Source organism: Mixophyes fleayi, chromosome 10 (assembly GCF_038048845.1).
Source record: "Mixophyes fleayi isolate aMixFle1 chromosome 10, aMixFle1.hap1, whole genome shotgun sequence".
Lineage (NCBI taxonomy): Eukaryota > Metazoa > Chordata > Amphibia > Anura > Limnodynastidae > Mixophyes > Mixophyes fleayi.
In genome coordinates this window covers 79,184,485-79,204,499 of record NC_134411.1, presented here as the reverse complement: position 1 = coordinate 79,204,499, position 20,015 = coordinate 79,184,485, and the positions used below count along the sequence as shown (strand labels likewise).

Below are 20,015 nucleotides of genomic sequence, written 5' to 3'. Positions count from 1 at the left end.
TGGTTTCTCAGAGAGAGGAGTTACACGTTCTGAAGCTGGGGCGGCCATCTTTACTGAGGTGCGAAGTGATTGGTTGGCTTCTTTGGTCAAGTCGGCTGTGGTTGGTCCGTAGGTGATGTCAGAGGTCTTTTGATTGGTTGGTTATGTGCAGTAAGCCAGGTTTTGGTTGGTTGGATGTACTGTCGGATTTAGAAGAGGTGGTGTTGGAAGAGTGAGCTGGGCAGAGAAAGACAGGTAAGGCAGGAGGACCTTCCTGGGGTGGGAGCATAGCGAGGGCCTTCACATTAGGGGGCAATGGGCTGGGAGGCAGGAGGTACTTAGATATACCTGCACCTCACATATAATGAGGGGTTCAGTGAAGATACCCTCCCCCCTACATGGAGGCTTAGTGTTTTCTCAGGTTTAGCCAACATATGACTCCAGAGGGTGTGGAACTATAAGTCCCAGCATGTCCTGCAAGCCTTTCAAATTTCAGGGTTAATTGTGTGTGTATTTTTAATAGCTTGTATTTGTGCACAGTGGTCCATACACCCACCTTCCATAACAACAAAAGGCAGAGAGTCGGGGGAGATAGTTTGCAGGATTGCTGGTTCTCCTGGGGGTATAATACATACGTGCAGCTGTCCACAGTTTATGATCGAAGTGGGTTAAAGAGACAACTTTTGTATGTTTTAGGGCAGGGTTTCCCAAACCCAGTCCTCAGGGCTCCCGAACAGTGCAGGTTTTCCATATCTCCTTGCTGGAGCACAGGTGTATTCATTACAGATCCACAGGTGGTTCTAATTATGTCACATGTGATCCAGAAAACCTGCACTGTTAGGGAGCCCTGAGGACTGGGTTTTGGAAACCCTGTTTTAGGGGTTTGGTGCAGTGCCTAAGGATCGTGTTGTAGTGCACAGAGGAGAACTTCATCTACTGTTCTTACTCCTCTAAGAAGTACTTGGTGCAGCGGTTCCCAAACTGTGTGCCTGGGGTGCCTCGGCCAACTCGCAAGGGTGCCTCGGCCAGGGCCGGTGGTAAGCAAAGTGGGGGACTACTTGGTAATTATTTTGGCTTAGGGGTGCCTTGAAAAATTTATGGAGACCCTAAGGGTGCCTTGAACTGAAAAAGTTTGGAATCCATCGACTTAGTGTTTTCCATTGTTTTACATGTTTTACAAAGTTTCTTTACAGACACTGAATTATATCCCGATTGGCTGTAATATCATGTGCTGTCATGCAGGGAAAATAAGCTATATAACCCAACTTAATACCTTTTTTAAAAAAAAATAAATATTATTTATTTGTAATGTCACTTGGTGATTTACAGTTCTGGACAGTGGTAGCACAGAATAAAAAAAAACCATAACATGCAAAGAAGCAATATAAGGTGAATTAAAGGAGGAGAGGGACCTGCTTCTTAGCGATTACAGTCTAGTGCAGGGGTAGGCAACCTGTGGCTCTCCAGGTGTTGTGAACTACAAATCCCAGCATGCCTTGCCACCTACCTGCTGGCTATCTACTGGCAAAGCATGCTGGGATTTGTAGTTTCACACCACCTGGAAAGCCGCAGGTTGCCTACCCCTGGTCTAGTGAAAGTGACTGTACAATTGAGGATAAAGTGTGACTCTGGTTGCAGGTTGGGAAAGCATGGTATATGTTCCCAGTTGGGGGAATGGAGGAAAGGATTGAGTTAAGTGGCTGTTGTGTAGGATTCAGAGAATAGGTGGCTTTTTGGAGGCTGGAAGAGTGCCTGATAAGACTTCTTATAAAATGTTGTAAGAAGGGGAGAAGGCCGGTGGACAGGAGTAAGAGTGATTATGAGAGAGGGGGAAATGTGTAGATCATAGCAGATCAGAATGGCCTAGAAGAATAGCTTTTAATAATAAGCTGTAGGAAAGGGTGATGGTGTAGAGGTTTTTTTTTTTAGATGAGGATTTTGAATTGGATTCTGAAGGATATTGGGTCTTAGGGCTAGATTTACTAAGCTGCGGGTTTGAAAAAGTGGGGATGTTGCCTATAGCAACCAATCAGATTCTAGCTATCATTTTGTAGAAGGTACTAAATAAATGAAAGCTAGAATCTGGTTGCTATATGCAACATCCCCACTTTTTCAAATCCGCAGCTTAGTAAATCTAGTCCTTAGTATCATTTCGGATGGATAGAAGTAAGGAAATGCAGGAAGGGTGCATTAGTTGAGACGGGAGATGGCACAGGAGTGAATGAGGGTTTAAGAGACGAGAAAGGTATATATACTAGCAATGGTTTGTAGGTGGAGGTAGCAGGAGTCTGCCAAATAATAACAATATATAGATATTCATCTGACGCAGACATATAACATAAATTAACAATTGCTTACCAAATTTTAAATAACCCAGTAATGTCATCCTTTGCCAATGGATCATGTTCCCAGCTAGTGTATTGTTCACTGACATTCATCCCTGAATAAAACTTCCATATTCTCCTTTTTTGTTTGAGCAACATATTAAGATCATCAGCAAGAAGCTTCAAGTGAAAGAAGAATGAACTATGGCCCATTCTCTCTTTAAAGTAGTTCTATCTATATTAAAACTTACAGTTCACAAAGTAGCCTTGGTCAGTTGTCCATACAGAAAGTTCCTGATAATTGCATACAGCCCAAGAGCAGTGTTATTGAGAAGTTGGTTAGTCCTAAATGGGCACTAAACTTATACAAGATGGCGTATGTGCAAGAGCCATGAACAACATTCGCAAATGTGCGCGTAAACATTGTCAGACCTTGGCGGACATATTTGTCATTTTACATTTATGTGCAAGTGATGGCTACTGTAGTTTACATGGCACAAAGGCATCAAATCATTCTATATTGATCAGTTTAAACACACTGTACTGATCGAGGCCCTTGAACTGTGTATTGCTTGCTTCTGACAAGTAATGCAATCTCACTCTTGAGTTCAGGTAACTAACTTTGTGTCCTGGAAGAACACCCCTACCTAATATCCACATAAGGGGGAAATTCATAAAGACAGAGTGGGGGTTCATCAATGGACAACCATTTAAAAATCAAATTATTAGGAACCATTAACAACTATATATGTTTTAAGAAGGCAGTGTAGATTAAATCAGAATTTAACCCAGTTCTTTCCAATCCATTAAGTACTCCAAAATAATGAGTTTGATGTCCCTAGCAGACTAACTAAATAAATATATTTGATTACGACATTCAAAATATACATATGTGAATGACTGGTTGGACATCAAATCACCAAAGAAAAAGGTGTTGTTGTTTTTTTTTGTTTTACAAATTCACCCATTCAAACCCAAGTTGTTTTTTTTCCTTCTTCATAAATAATTACTATTATCATTTTGTTTAAATTGCACCAATCATGTTGCGCAGAGCTGTAGAGTGAATAGAAGTCGCTCACATCAGCCCCTGCACCATTGAAGCTGACAATGTAAATTCCTTACTGCACACATACAAGGATCCATTGTTGTCAGAAGCCAAGTAACCTACCAGTATATTTTTGGATTGTGGGAGGAAACCGGATTAAATTATTCCCACGGCTCTTAATCCCAATTAGTTTACAGAGGGCTGGTGTTATCATTGGGTGAATTTAGGCATTTGCCTAAGACACCCAGGTTCAGGGTATTCATTCTGTGTTCTCTCTCTCTCATATCACCTCCACAATGAGCGCCAACCATTGATGTGGAGGAGCGGTAATCGGCAGCTTCTTACCAGTGATGCATATTGTTACATTTCTACTCTGGTAGACCTTAATGTGAGGGTCCCAGATGGAAAACAGAGCATGTCACTCCCTGAACAGGAGTATATATTGTATTCACTGGGAGAAGTAAATATCAGTACTTGTGGTGGATGGATCGTATCTTGGCTCAAATTTATTTCTGTCTTTCACTTTTATTACTAAAAGTTAAGCCTCCCTAATACGCGTATTACATGTTGATGCCATTTATATCCTACCCATCAATGCATTTATTGATATCTGCACCATCAGCTTACTTCCACCTTAATTTGGTATCTAGCATCACACAAACTGTTTATCTCCTTCCCCATAAAATTGTTCCAGTTCGTTCATCCACATCTGCTGTTATGCAATCTCCGACTTTTATTAACATCCTGCTCAACATAACCTGTGTCTTCTCTCACCCATAGATTATATATATATATATATATATATATATATATATATATATATATATATATAATATATATATATATATATATATATATATATATATATATATATAAATGTCTAGTGGCGTGTGTTATACCACTTTTATACTGCCGCCCCTGCAATATCCCAGGTTTTTGAAGCCGGGTTTTTGCAGGGGCTCGGAGCGTCCCAGCTCAGAAACACCATTCATACTGCACCTTGGACCCGGGAATTTCCCGGGTTGACCCCATTCATACTGCACAAGTCTGTGCCCTGGCAATTTGTGGGAGTCATCACCAGAGCACTTTTCATTGGCTGAAAGCTGGAATACGAAAAAAAAAAAAATCTCTCTCTCTCTCTCTCCCCTATGCAATTATGCAAAAACCCGGGTTGCACCATTCATAGTGCTGGCAACCCGGGTCCGACCCGGGAATTACCCCTCGATAAATCCTGGGTTTTTAGACCCGGGATTTTTCACTTGTACCATTCATACTGCACCAAGACCCGGGTCGTTTGAGCTCGACCCAGGAAGAACCCGGGATTTTGATGCAGTATGAATGGGGTATAAGTCTGTCTGTGTGTGGAAAAAATAAAACCAAGCTGCAGCGCCACCTGCTGGGCGGAGTTATACACTGACCTACTAAATTCTTAGTGTGTGTGGAAAAAAAAATTCAGAAAGGGCTGAAATTTGGTATACTAAGATGTTTTTAATTTGTTAATTTAATTTGTTAATTGTTAAAAGTGTTTATAAAGATTTAAAAAAAATATATATATATTTCTTGAAGGAGAAGTGACAGTTGGGAGTGGTTGGTGGTTGCCGGGGGTGACAGTGGGGAGTGGTTGGTGGTTGCCGGGGGTGACAGTGGGGAGTGGTTGGTGGTTGCCGGGGGTGACAGTGGGGAGTGGTTGGTGGTTGCCGGGGGTGACAGTGGGGAGTGGTTGGTGGTTGAGGCCTGGGCTATGGCCCAAATGCATGACAAGAACCTTTTTAACACCTTAAGTAGCTTGATTTGACTAGAATGCATGAGTATCATGCACGGGTTAACTTGTGTGTATGTATGTATGTATGTATATATATATATATATATATATATATATATATATATATATATATATATATATATATATATATATATGTGTATGTGTGTATATATATATATATATATATATATGTGTGTATATATATATATATATGTGTATGTGTGTATATATATATATATATATATATATGTGTGTATATATATATATATATATATATATAATATAAAAAATCATATTACATAATATAATACTGGCATGGGATCCTTTATCCAGAAACACATTAGTCACAAAGTTCTGAAAACCAAAGAAAGAATAAAAAGTGACTTGCTGCTGTTCAGTGGTAAAATAATACACGGAGACATGATCACAACTTGTTTTTCTAGTCTCTGTGAAGAACACTGCTGAATAATTTAAAGGTCAACCTTTCATGTTGTTTTTGTTTCCTCTTAAAACCCTAAGGGTTTATTTGTCTAATATAACCAATATTATTATCATAGATTTGTAAGGCACCTCAGTGCTTAGCACGCCATACAGTCAGGAAAACAGGACATAACATATAACAGGGACATACAAGTAGACATTAAATGCAGACATGAAAACAAAGGGTTTGGAGGTCCCTGCTCAGTAGAGAATTTACATTCTAAGTGAAAGGGCACAGCTGAAACAAGAGAAGCGAGAGTGGCTCAGAGTGGAGTTTGGGACAGTTGTGAGGGTGCATTAGTGTGAGTATTATCGGGGATAAGGTCACCTCTTAAAAAAAGAGAGAGGTTTTCAGAGGGCGTCTAAAGATTTGAAGGCTGTGGGAAAGCCTGGTTGGGTGTGGTAGGGTAGTAGGATAGGAGAAGTCTTACAAATGGGAGTGAGAGGTCTGTTGCCAGAAATGAGACAAGGTGCAGGTCAGAGATGGATCTAAGATGGCGGGAGGGATTGGCAAAGTGGCGCAGCAGATGTGGAGTGGTGAGAGGAAGATCAGTCTTGCAGGAGTGTTTAGGATGGATTGAAGCAGTGTCAAAAGCAGCAGAGAGGTCCAGGAGAATGAGTGTAGAGAAATGACCCTTAGGGATAAATTTATCAAACTGCGGGTTAGAAAAAGTGGAGATGTTGCCTATAGTTATGATTTATTTAGTACATTCTACAAAATGACAGCTAGAATCTGATTGGTTGCTATAGGCAACATCTCCACTTTTTCAAACCCGAAGTTTGATAAATTTACTCCTTAGACTTTGCAGTAAGTAGTAGCGGTAGTTGGAGAGAGAGGCTGAAAAGATGTTTTCTTTAGAATTGGTGATAATTGTGCATGTTTAAAGGAGGAAGGAAATGTGCCAGTGGAGGCGAGATAGAGGTGGGCATGCATTGGAGGAGAGGGAGCAGAGAAGTTGGGAGGAAATAGTGTAGAGGGGACAGGATGTAGGATGAGATGAGTGTAGAATATTCAGTTTATGGAGAGACAGAATTGAGGGTGGATTGGAGTGTGTGGAATTTGGCATGAAAAAATATCTTGTCGAATGGTGTCAATTTTAATACTTGCCTGTCTTGGAGTTCTTGCCATCTTTGGGGGACTGTCCAAATCTAGAATGTGGGCTGTATTTGCGATTTGCACATTTACGTGTAGTTAGTATGAAACGGAGAGTATGGCTAAAGTTGGGTAGTTTTCTTAAATGTAGTTTAGTATATGCAGTTTATGGGGGGGGTCCTTATCTGGAACCCTACATCCCAAGCATTTCAGACAATTTATCTTATGTACTGTGTAGTGGTTCTTCTCTGTATGTAATATATGTATAATGTGTACTGAGACTACTCTTGGTTTAAATTGAGATAACAACTCAGAATATATCATGTCCCTACACCCACACTGTATACCCAACCCCAACTATGGTATACCTTGACACCAAGCATACTGCAACTTTGGGAGCTTTTAAGTCCAGTCGTGACTTTGCCACGAGGACGTAACACCTACGGCTACCCCAAGACACAACCTCAACGTTGTAGAACAGTGATGGGCAAACCCAGCATGTGTGCCCTTTTACCTTCAAAAGTGCCGCACACTACCCTTAATCTTCATAATAAGAATACATTTAATCAAAGAAAGAGACGCCTATCTGTAATAACATCAATAATATTACTTCTACCAATCAATGAGATATAAAGTGGGCTCCAGATATTAATATCTCCTTCTGGAATTGAATAAAGGGGGCGATACACTAGAAACAATTGGTTATCGTTAATGATTACAGTGCCTAGATATCGATTTGTTGAAGATCTCCATTAGAAAGAATCTGAATTAAGTTATAAAGTTTTCACAAGGCAGGGAAGATTAAAGAGCTAGCGCCTCTGATTTAGTATTCGTCTATTTATTTTGTATCCTGAGGTTTTCAAGTTTTTCAAAGTTCATAAATAAGTTGGGAAATGATATTTGGGGACTAGTAAAAGCAATAACATCAACTGTGACTAGCGACATCTTATATCGTTTGGGACTTATCTGGACTCCCTTCATATTTGGGTTTCATTTAATTTTGGCAGCTACTAGAGGCTCAATATAAAGTACATATGTTAAAGCGAATAAGAGGCAGTCTGGTGCTGTTACTCAGACTGAATGATGAGTCCATTGGTCAGAACTAAAATCCAAAATGTTTAATGGTTTGGAAGATAAATGTATACGAAAGTCTGTTAAAAGACTTCATCAAGTGCAAATATAAGAGAGGGAGGCTTGTTTTTATTTACATACAGTGTATGGTTCTTCTGGTTTTGTCTAAGGCTTCCCCTACCTGATCATTGTCAATCAAATTGTTCTGGTGATTGTTTAATCTTTTGGCCAAAATCTTCGCAATAATCAGAATCAAAAGAAAGGTTGGCCTATAATTAGTTTGCCTTGTAGCATCTTTGATTGGCTTAGGTTTTACTATTCTATTAGAACGCGTGGGGGAAAAAATAGTATTTAAATGCTTATGTAACTTAAAACACAGTTCTAAAAATTTTGTAACGATTGCAAAAGTACAAGCGGATTCTCTCATGTCTGAAACCACTATTTAAAGTATCAAGACAAATGGCAAGGACAATGTGTCTGCAAGGGCATCGGGTGAGAATAAGGTTTCTCAGAAGTTTGGAGGTTTAAATGTATGAAGATCTCTGGCTTCACTGGCGTTTCTAACACTCAACTGTATGTCTGGAAGGAAACCCCATACATATTTGTTTCCATGATCCCTCAATGAACGATTCACGTGTCTGAGATCACGTCTTACTTATTGTCAGGGCCGTAACTAGGGCTGTGCGACAGGGCTACCGCCCAGGGCGCAACGCTGCAGGGGGGTGCAATTTAGGAATATTTTAGGTGCACTTGGTTAAAATTGAGAGCTAGGGGGGGCGGCATTTGTCTTTCTCGCCCCTGGCGCTAGAATTCTAAGATACGGCTCTGCTTATCGTTGAAGTGGCCAGAAATTGATACGATTTCAGTAACTTCAAGAAGGACGCATAGAGAATTCCTGCTTGCAGCCATTACTGATTATTTGATCTGAGAAGTTTCAGGACGATATCTCGTATTGGTTCTGTTTCTTTTTTGTTTACGTGCACTCTTTCTATTTCTATTTGGTGGTCTGTTGCAGAGTAGGAACTAATCATCTATCCAGGGTTCCGAATTTAAGTTCCATGGAATCTGGAACATTTCGTATGTGTAAGTTATTTCTATTTCTGGAATTTGCTGCTAGCTTTTTGCTCTTGCGTTCCGGTGTGATTCCAAGTAGTGTAGATGGATAGTTTCTAAAGGCTCCTTGCCGCTTTCTGTAACTCACATGTGAAAGCTTTTCAGGTCTGGTATTAAGGCTTGTAAGGATTATAATATCACTCTTTGTAGCTGGACTATAGATTGGTTCTAGTTCTGGTGTAGCCTGAGGTGATGACTGAAGATTGTGCAGCATTTGTATCTTGTGGCATAAAATATTGGGTGATTTACCAAGTTGTTTCTTGTTATACTCTTTGAAGTACGTTGCTGCAGGGTGTATATTTTGGCATGCTGGTTTCTTGTTTAGCATGCCGATTCATGGGTACAGCTTATACAGGTATTACAAGATGTACCTTCAGATCTATGCTCTTCATCTGTCATAACCAGCGGCTGAAAAGATCTTGACTGTGTAAACTCTATAGAGATGTGCACACACTGCAGAATCGGCATGACATCGTTCCATCATTTATAGTAATTTTTAGTCCGTCTGTACAATCAAACGATACGATGTGCGTTGGAGTGATATCGTTGGAGTGTACACACTAATGCCATATCGCACCTAACGGTTGTTTATGGTTTGTTTCTGCGTTATTATGGCTGTCAATATTGTTATTGTTTGTTTTTGAATGGTGCACAGAACGTGAAGCTTTTAACAGTCACTCGATTCAGGACTTGATCCGGACGTGTAGCAGAGAGGCGAGCACTTTGAGCAGCTGTATTATGAACTGGGCATAGCTCTGCTTTTACCACTCGGTACAGCTAGGAAAACTTAATCAGAAATAGTGGACCTGATGACTGCCACTAGAGGTCACTAGGAACCAAGTTCAGGTACAAAGCAGGTGGATTTAAAATGTTTAAATTGGCTAATAAATTTGTTGTCGGCAAAATATTGGCTAAAGAAAATAACATTCACATGTTTTTCTAGGTGCCCTTAATTTAGTACATTACACAGAGTATGTACATATATGACTAAGGTTGCCATAAAAATAATCTACAAAAATATAAAGGTGTAATTAAGTAAATGTGTTGGTTCAGCCAATGGGAGCCTAGCCTCAGGGGACTTTGTGGTATTAGGAGGCAATAGCAGGCAAGCACTGAAAAACACAAATTGCACCAATACTGGGCACCCAGTGGAAGCATTGACCATACTTGGGTGACATAAATGTGTTTTGCAAGGAATACAAATTCTCAGGGGTATATTTTGTAGAATGTACTAAATAAATGAAAGCTAGAATCTGATTGGTTGCTATAGGGAACATCTCCACTTTTTCAAACCCGCCGTTTGGTAAATATACCCCTCAGTGTAAAGAGAATGGAAATAACCCGTTACCACTATATAATACTTCTATAGAGGACTCGTGACAATACTATCGGTTTGATGTAGGTGTTGAAGAATGGACGGGCATGAAGGGGAGCTTGTTATAAACAAGAAGTTTGTAACCGAATCTGAAATAGAGGAAAGAAGAAAGAAAAGACAGGAAGAATGGGAAAAAGTGCGAAAGCCCGAGGACCCAGAAGGTACATAAAACAACAAAGTAATCATCTATGTTTCATGCTAATATCAGTTTAAACACACAGCGCAAACATTTTATGCATCAAATTCATCTTTTTTCCCTTAGGGAGGTGTTATATTGATGATTAGAGGTATTATGATTAGATAACATGGCTATAGGTTCCATATGACCCTGCTTTCTGCACGGTGATGGTTAGAAGACCTACTACTTATTATAGGTGGATTGTAAGCTTTAGTCCATAAAATGACATGTTGAAGATGTGCTGTAACTCATACCAGCCAATCAGATATTGGCTTGCAATCAATTGTCTGATTATGCTAAGCTGCTAAAAGTTGCAATCTGATTGGTTGCTATGGGTCATGGCATCATTGCTCTGTAAGGCTCCTTTGTAACCCCTTTCTCAGACTTTATCATCTTCATTCTCAGCATTCTACTCCCTAGCACCACAAAGTTAAGGCATAGGTGTTAATATATATATATATATATATATATGTGTGTGTGTGTTTTACATCTATACAGAAGCCTGCTTAGTGATTCCTATACACATCTTGATGCCATTTATTCATTCACTTCACTTTCTTTACATCCACAGCTTTCTCCTCTTTCACACATCTCTTTGCTGCACATACCCTACCTCCATATATAAAGTGATAGTACTTAATGTAGTCTTAGTATATACCTTCTATATCACAAGACCTTGTCCCTGTCCCTTACCCTTCCCTTTTTCATTTCTATCCTTCCACAACCTTTCCTGTTCTCTCTCTCTCTCTCTCTCTCTCTCTCTCTGCTATTTGGAATCTCCTGCTACCCCTCCTGTCGTCTCTCTCTCCCTCTCCCACTTCCACTAACATTTTCTCTGTTTCCTCCCCTCTTTCCACTAGCTCTGCCTCTGCAGCCATGTATACCCTTTGCCCACCCAAGTTGCTCCTTTTGAATCCACCAGTTCCTACCATTACACACAACTGTCTTCCATTACTCGCACATATTCCTCTACCTCCTAGATTTTATATTCTTGTGGCCTCAGCTCCTCACAATGACACACTCAAAGACCTGCTGCCTATACATATGGCTTTCTTCTCTGTACTGTAATCTTATTGTTCTCAATGTGCTTCACCTACTTATCTTTCAAAGTCAGTGCAAATTGCCTGTTCTGGCCCCTCACATCCATAGTTGCAGTGATTTACAGACCATCGGCTCCCACCTCCCAATTTTGCTTCCTGGCGTCCACATGTCCTCTCCTTTCACCGAACCTCCCTCATTCTTGGTGACTTCTACTTCGCCCCCTACATTATCTTTCAACCACTTCTATACTTCATCTCCCTCTTAGTCCCTAATGTAGCAAATTTTTGTCCTCTCTCTCTGACCGTAAAGTTTATGACCATAATCTACTTATTTGGGATAAAGACATCTCTGTCTTTATCCCACCCCTACAGACATGTCCGCTTACCCAGGGATCTCTATATATTTGTCCAACTGATCATTCAGTTGAAGTACCCCAAGGTTCAGTTTCATCCACTTATTATTCTGTTTCACAATTTCTCATCATAAACAAATATCTTGATATGTTTTCCAATATCCCTTGTACGTAGATTTACCTTTCCAGTCCTGAACTTTTCTCCCTGTGTTAGCCAACATTTCCACTGTCTTTCAGCCCTGTGCTCATGGAGGTTTCAAAGGCAACAAAAATGAAACCTAGAAAAATATAACTTTTATTGCAGTGATTTAGGGGCCACGTACTGTGATATCTGCCCAGTTGCCAATATTGACCGCAGAATTTACAAGAATGGCTGCACGTGAAGGCTTATTACTCGTAAAGGCTTATTTCCTCCGCATAATCTTGCTGCAAAATGCGTCTCTGCACTGATTTCATTTCTGCATTTCATAACTAATGACTGTTATGAATTGATTTCCCGCAGAGTGTCCGGAGGAAGTGTACGACCCTCGTTCTCTATATGAAAAACTTCAGGAGCAGAAAGACAAGAAACAGCAGGATTATGAAGAACAGTTTAAATTCAGTAAGTACAGTTTTATATGTGATAAATCATGTTTGCTGTTGCTTATATTTGTCTTAGCACCGCTTACCGTATTTCCCCATGTATGACGCACCTTTTTCCCAAAAATGTGGGTTCTAAAAGGTGGGTGCGTCTTATACAGTGGTAGCGGGGATTGGGGGGGGGGGGGGGGGGGAGCGATTTCAGGGGCTTGCTGCCGGCGGCTGCACACTATGTGCAGGTCCGTTCTGCAGACACAGGCAGGGAGAGTGTGCTGGCCGGCTGCTCCGAATGAGAGCAAGCCGTCCTGTCTCTGCCGAACGGACCTGCACATAGTGTGCAGCCGCCCGCAGCAAGCCCCTGCAATCTCCACACACTTTTTGACTGCTAATATATATTTTTTTTCAAATTTCGGGGCCAAAATTTTTAAAACACCGGAAAATTATAATCGCATTGGGCATATACTGCTGCATTGATAATGAAGGATTATGTAAAAGTTTGGAATGTGGCTTAATTCAGAGTCTTACTGGTGATGGAGTGCGGCTCATATTGAGAGAGAGAGAGAGCTGTATGTGACCCCAGGTTTCATCTGCCTTCTCTGGAGCAGTGCTTCTCATTCCTCTGCACCAATGCAGGGATCTCCTCACAGGAGCTAACGTGGCTCAGTGGTTAGCACTTCTGCCTCACAGCACTGGGGTCGTGAGTTCGATTCCTGACTATGGCCTTATCTGTTTGCATCTTCTCCTCTGCATGGAGTAGAATTCATTTTTGCAGATTAGGCTTACCCCATGGGGCCTGAGGAAGGATTTTAATTATCTGTATAATCATTTTTTGTTCTGCCATTAGTGGTGATAGAGGTAGACCCCAAACAAAGTCTTGTTTATTAGATATTTGGTTATCACAACCAAAAATACCAGTAACATTTCTATGTGGAAAAACTTCCATCCATACATTTTATTTAACCCTCAGCAAGAAAAAATGGATCCTTGGACCACTTATCCACTGATGATGTGTTTGCATAGGAAAAAAATCTGAGTGCAAATGAAAATGCATATTAATTTGTTCCCACATGCTTTTGGATATGTCGGTCACACGCTGTATGCCCATCGTTGATATGCACTTAACACATCAGCAGCAATCTGTATAGCGCCACTAATTCCACAGTGCTGTACAGAGAGATCACTCACATCAGTCCCTGCCCCATTGGAACTTACAGTCTAAATTCCCTAACATACACACAGACACAGACTAGGGTCAATTTGATAGCAGCCAATTAACCTACTAGTATGTTTTTGGAGTGTGTGAGGAAACCGGAGCACCCAGAGGAAACCCACACAAACACAGAACATACATACTCCACACAGGCCATGGTTGGGAATTGAGCTCATGACCCCAGTGCTGTGCGGCAGAAGTGCTAACCACTAAGCCACCGTGCTGCCCTACATGTGAATGTAGCTCCACAGTGCTATTGCTGTTCATTTCAATATGTAATTTATTTCAATTGGGGCTTCCAGCAGTTGTGCTATACATAAAATAACAGTTGACATTAAATCACTCTAGTTGGAGGGGGGAGAGTTTTAGGCAGTGAGTGTAGGGTCATCTTGCTAGAGAGGAAGCCAGCCCCAAGCTAGACAGCTGAGCTGGTTACCTCTATTAACCAGGAAACCTGTAGCATAGGGTCCCTGTGTCATGACGGGGGTAAGCCCTGGTTGGTCATCACCAACCTGGGTTATCATTGGCCATGTCCTGTATAAATTGACCAATCCACACTGTGCATTTCTGTAAAGAAAGTCCAGCAAGCTGTCAGTCAGTCTGCTTGTTAGTAGGGAAGCACCTCTCCTCTGACATGCAGTGGAACAGAGCAGGATAGACAGATTAACTTCTGTTGTTTATTATTCAGCTCAATAATACACAGCCGTGGCCCAAAACTAATGTACAGTACTGGTTGTCTAATATGCAAAATTAAAATATTTAATAATAGAGATTTTTTTTTAAAGAAATGTTTTATTTGTTGCAGAAAATATGGTCCGAGGCTTAGATGAAGATGAAACAAAGTTTCTTGATGAAGTTTCAAGGAAACAGGAGTTGCTGGAAAAACAAAGGAGAGATGAAGAAATGAAAGAGTTAAATGAGTTTAGAATATCCTTTTTCCAGATGATGATGTAACTGATGTGATTTACATTTTGGGAGGGAGACGCCTTAATATAAAAAAATAAATACTGTTGCAGTACAAGAAGATCACTAACTCACCCAACAGTCGCACGGGTGTAGAACGACATACAGTAAGCACTGAGGGGTTCAGGAGTAACCTGTGTCTATATATTGCACTTGGTTAGATACACTGATATAGAGTGTATCTAATGGTTCTTTCTTTACAGGACACAACCAAAAGTAAAATGCCTGTTCCTCTACACAACTCCCAAATCCCCCAACACAATGTTTTTGGTATGAAATAATGTTGTACAATATAGACTTTAGGTTTGGACTGCCTGACAGTCTCCATTGGATTATAGAGCCCGCTACATGAGCGAGAGTATTGTTGTAATCATTCCTTGTCTATGCCACTAAAATATTACTACTAATCTAAACATCCCTCCTTATTTCACTGGGTCCTGCTAATTAATTCCGTCAGCTGGAACCCACACGTTGGAGGCTGCACAGCATATTGGCGAGATAGTTGCAATAATGTTATAGCCGTTAATTCGGTAAACTTATACAACGGTATTTAATCGTATCTCACCTACTGCATGACTGGTCCTGGAGATCCATACAGTTCCAGAAGTATAAACTTTTAACAAAGCAAGTTATTGATGCATTTTGTTAAACATCAACACAACTTCAAATTACTTGGAACTACTATACACCTCAAGACTACTATAGTGCTCTTTCCTTTTTTTTATAGTGAACTTATAAAAAAAAATTATGTGTTATATGTGTTTAATCTGATTGTTTTGAATAATATTGTTAGAATATAAAGGGAGCAGTCACATTTGTTTGTTTTTATAGCTCTTATCCACTCAGTTTTTATAAAATCATTTTATACTTCCAGAGGACCTCCAGACAGACTTGTAAAACGTCTGGGTCCGTGTGTCTAATACAGTCATTCATAAGTGGATGCAAATAGTTACAAGTCTTGTGTTCACGGTAATTCTTCATCTTTGTTGTATTGGGTGAAAAGTTATTTGAAGGCTAGTTTTTGTTTTATTGTATTTTGGTTATATAGTCTTTATCAATAAGTCCATCCTGAACGACGGATCTGGTCAAGCACTGGCCTTGTAATACAAACAGGTTTTCTGCAAAAGTCTGCTTGTCTTTTTTTTTTTATCCTTAATTTGTATCTCACAATGCTCGTACAGTAGCGGCCTCTTCCACCGAGCACAAGAGGGAGGCTGAGAAGAGGCCTCTAGTGAAACCCACCGACAGCAAAAATAAGTTTTCTCAGTCTAAGCTTCTGGCTGGAGCCGTTCGGCACAGGAGGTTGGTGAAGCACATTAGACAGAATAAGATGAATAACTGGCAAAATATTCTTCTCACGTGGCTATTTCAGATGGAAGGAGGCCACTGTTTCCATCTTTTATTAATCTGACAGACAGGAAGTATGGTCGCATAGGAAAAATCTTTCCCTGCAATCAGAGTTACCATAATTATTATTATATAGTGTTTGCTCTCTACATTTCTTGTAGTGATCCTATCGGCTTATTGGTACTGTTCATTTTGACATGTACAAATGTAAAAAATTATAGGACTTTACCTAGTTTCTTTGACAGTGCTAGTATATCTGCTTGCAGAGCTCACCACTTGGTACAGTTACCATTACTTGCTCTCGCTTCCATATAATCCATTATTGTAATTCCCTATCAGTCTTAGTGAGAGGTGATGATCCTCTCACAATATGATGGCGTGCCAGGGGACAACTCCATATTAGTAGATGAAGATTGCCCTAACTGAAGTGTGGGTTTGCCCCAAAAGGGTGGATTTTTATAGAAAAAGCATGACATGTCCATTATGCCTATATAAAACGTTTGATCATAATATCATTGCGGAACAATATACAATTGAACGGGCTGTCAGTCACTCTTTGTCTGCTCAGCTAGAGACGCCCCTCTCTTCTCACATGGCAGTGATAGAGAGCACGGTGGGCTTATTTAGTTATTTTATCTCGCTCACTAGTACACAGCTTTTGATATGTATTGTGAAATAGTGTCTTAACTTTTAAAAGTTCCGACTTTAAATGGACGTATAGAATGTGTGTATATTGTATCCCTCATATAACCCCATTTTCTCACATTCTGCATTTTTTTTAAGTAATTCCGAGATATCTGGTGCGAAGAAATTGAAACTTGATCAGGAACATGACAAGCTAAAAGGTTTGTAGCTGAAGTACATATGCATCTGTAGACTCTGCATGAGGGTCGTGTCTTGCAAAGCCAACATAGGTTTGTTTTGTTTTCTTGTATGCGTGCTATTTTAAACATAAGGGACATATATTGGATGCAGGGCAACGCTGTGCACATAAATTTAAAGCGCTACTTCACCAACAAGTAATATCCATTCACCACTTACTGCTCCCTCTTCAGCCTTCCACTGAATATGTCTTTGTTTTGAATTACGGTACTTTTAGATGTTTTGTTTTTTAGTTATTTTTAATGTTGTAGTGTAATTGCAATACAGAGCTTCCCTTTTTATTGTACTGTATTAAAAATGAACACTACTGATAAATATATTAATTTTGATATAGAACAAAAGAGATATACAACGACGCTCAGGAACTATTTTGTTAAGTACACAAATATGGAAGGTCCGTGCATAATTAAAAGACAAATGATTAAACCATAATTACAAACTATTTAGGCATATACCACAAATGAGTTACATTGTTATAAAAAATACTTTTCCCATATATAATCCCATGATTAGAGACTAGTGCAGACCTCTATTGAGGACTTGGAAAGTTAATTTGTATACTTGTCATGGCTCTGTGAAAGACACGCTAACAAAAATTATTTCATAATGCCACCATTGCAATAATGAAAATTCTACCTTGTAGTTTAAGTGGTCCTTATAGTGAGGATGACGTATAGTAGACTTAATACATTGTATGCACTTTTTTAGATTTTGTATATAGCTTGCAGTATGCAGGGGTGTCGTCATAAAGGGGAGGGCTGTGTATAAAGTATACTTTATGCAAAACCTAATACACCAAGTCTAGGTGATGCATTATACTTTCTTTTGTGCACCTGTCATTTCCAGAATATAAATGTTACCCTCCCCCATTGAATTTGTGCAGATCTTGCGCTCATACAGATGTCCTTGTGTATCTCTATGTAATTTCAGAGAGCCATTCTAGCTCCATCGGAAGTAGCTCTATCACCAGTTCTCAGCTTCACTGTCCTCCAGCATCTATCTGTATTGGGATCTTACCCGGCCTGGGAGCCTACTCGGGAAGCAGTGACTCCGAGTCCAGCACCGACAGCGAAGCCACAATAAGCAACATGGGAAAGATCGTCTCCTCTGTGTTCCGCTCAGGCACTTTCCTCGATGCTCCTTAAGCCTCATCTAGAGACCACAAAACATTTACTGATCAATAATCCCAGAAGTGGAACCACTTATATGTAGAACATGGACTCAACCTCAGCACACAAACTGCAGAGTATTTTGTCTTATTACCCATGTTAACAACTACCTTTTTTTGTGCGGTGTGTTTTTAAGCTTGAGAGCTTATTAAAGCAATCAAACTTGTTAAACCAAGGTTTGTGTGCTTATCTCAACACAGAAGCAAATACGAGGGATTGATTCTGTCTCTCCTTAAATTATGATGTATATTTGTATTCCTTGAGCTTCCCCTACGTGCTCTGAAACACTGTTGTCACTGACCGTACCTAGTTTTTGGGGAAAACTCTGTAATATGACACAAACATCCGATCTGTTGCTACATCGGACCTTATATTATATAGAATATGCTGAGACAGAGGAGAACTTAACTAAACACTTATTTTTCTGAGTTTAAGATTTTGTAGAAGTCTTAAGAAAGTTGTGATAAATTCCAGAATAATGGAAAAAAACTTTAACATCATTATTGTCTAACTTTTACTATGGTGTTGTCCTTGGGCCCCCCCAATAAACTACCTTCTTTAAAGCTCATGTTATCACTAAATACACCAATAATTCGCTATGTGCTGGCTTTATAATCATCACTGTTTATAATGTTATGGGGTTGCTTTTTCAGACGGGAATAGTAACAGAAGTCCCTCGGTGTATGAAACAAGGACACAGAACAGTGCAATTTGCATTATACTAGCGATCTATGAGTACAAACTTCCATTTAGGTTATAATCAAATTGTTGTACAAACCGGCATGTATAGCTCTAGGCAGAGACGGAACTGGCGAGCCTTGGGCCCCAGTGCAGGGAGCCGAGGAGGAGGGAACCAGGGCCCCTGACCCCCCTGACCCTCTGCATCTGCCATGCAGCTGGCCCCAGTATCTGCCGCACCAATGGTAGTTTCACCACTGGCCCTAGGACTAGCCGCTCTGAAACTGCAGCGTATTGGAGATCAAGGAGTTATATCTGACTGTGGAAAGACACAATACCTTTCAATCTTCTTCCTAGTTGTTATGGGCAATCAGAAAGCGTCCCTTCCTGTGCCACTACCTCTTGTGACTGGCACATCATTTCTGGAATAAAGGATGAGAGGATCATATAGCCTCAGTCAGCCAATCCCCTCTCCCCTAAAACCACAATTGTACACAAGTATGGAGTCAGCCCTTTAAAAACTATTATATTACAAGTTAACCCGTGCATGATACTCATGCATTCTAGAAAATGTTTGTTCCCTGGGGGGATGTTAGGGCGGGGTGATTTAGGCCCCGCCCCCTTTCCGACTTCTGAGGCTGCCGGGGGCTGCACAGTATGTGCAGGTCCGCTCGGCAGTGACAGGCAGGGACAGTGTGCTGCCCGGCCGCTCTGATTGTGTTTAAAACACAATCAGAGCAGCCGGGCAGCACACTGTCGCTGTCAAACGGACCTGCACATACTGTGCAGCCGTCGGCAGCAAACCCCTGCTAGGGGGGGGGGGGGGCAATTGCCCCGATCGCACCCCCCTGGATCCGCCACTGTACACATGTGTGTTCATGAGGTAAAATTACCTCACGAAAATGAGTTTGACCCCTCAACTCGTCAATAATGTCAGTATACTAAATTTCAGCCCTTTTTGAGGGTTTTTTTTCCCCACACACACTAAGAATTTAGTAGGTCAGTTAACCCGTGCATGATACTCATGCATTCTAGTCAAATCAAGCTACTTAAGGTGTTAAAAACTCCCCACTGTCACCCCCGGCAACCACCAACCACTCCCCACTGTCACCCCCGGCAACCACCAACCACTCCCAACTGTCACTTCTCCTTCAAGAAATATATATATTTTTTTTTTTTTTAAATCTTTATAAACACTTTTAACAATTAACAAATTAAAAACATCTTAGTATACCAAATTTCAGCCCTTTCTGATTTTTTTTCCCCACACACACTAAGAATTTAGTAGGTCAGTGTATAACTCCGCCCAGCAGGTGGCGCTGCAGCTTGGTTTTATTTTTTCCACACACAGACAGACTAACACACGCCACTAGA

General features: G+C 40.5%; 1 protein-coding gene across 2 annotated transcripts; it reads left to right on the top strand.

Moving 5' to 3' along the window:
• The first annotated feature begins 152 nt into the window (after positions 1 to 152).
• On the top strand, positions 153 to 18,134 carry PSME3IP1 (proteasome activator subunit 3 interacting protein 1). 2 transcript variants are annotated; one of them, XM_075188961.1, is made up of 7 exons: positions 153 to 234; positions 10,270 to 10,403; positions 12,316 to 12,414; positions 14,408 to 14,530; positions 15,735 to 15,867; positions 16,696 to 16,757; positions 17,725 to 18,134. In XM_075188961.1, exons 2-7 carry the CDS (start codon positions 10,280 to 10,282, stop codon positions 17,937 to 17,939), a joined length of 756 nt encoding a protein of 251 aa, XP_075045062.1. In that variant the 5' UTR covers positions 153 to 234; positions 10,270 to 10,279; the 3' UTR covers positions 17,940 to 18,134. The 2 variants fall into 2 exon arrangements, with proteins under 2 accessions (XP_075045062.1, XP_075045063.1); XM_075188962.1 differs by lacking the exon at positions 153 to 234 and adding an exon at positions 9,541 to 9,713.
• Positions 18,135 to 20,015: the final 1,881 nt, after the last annotated feature.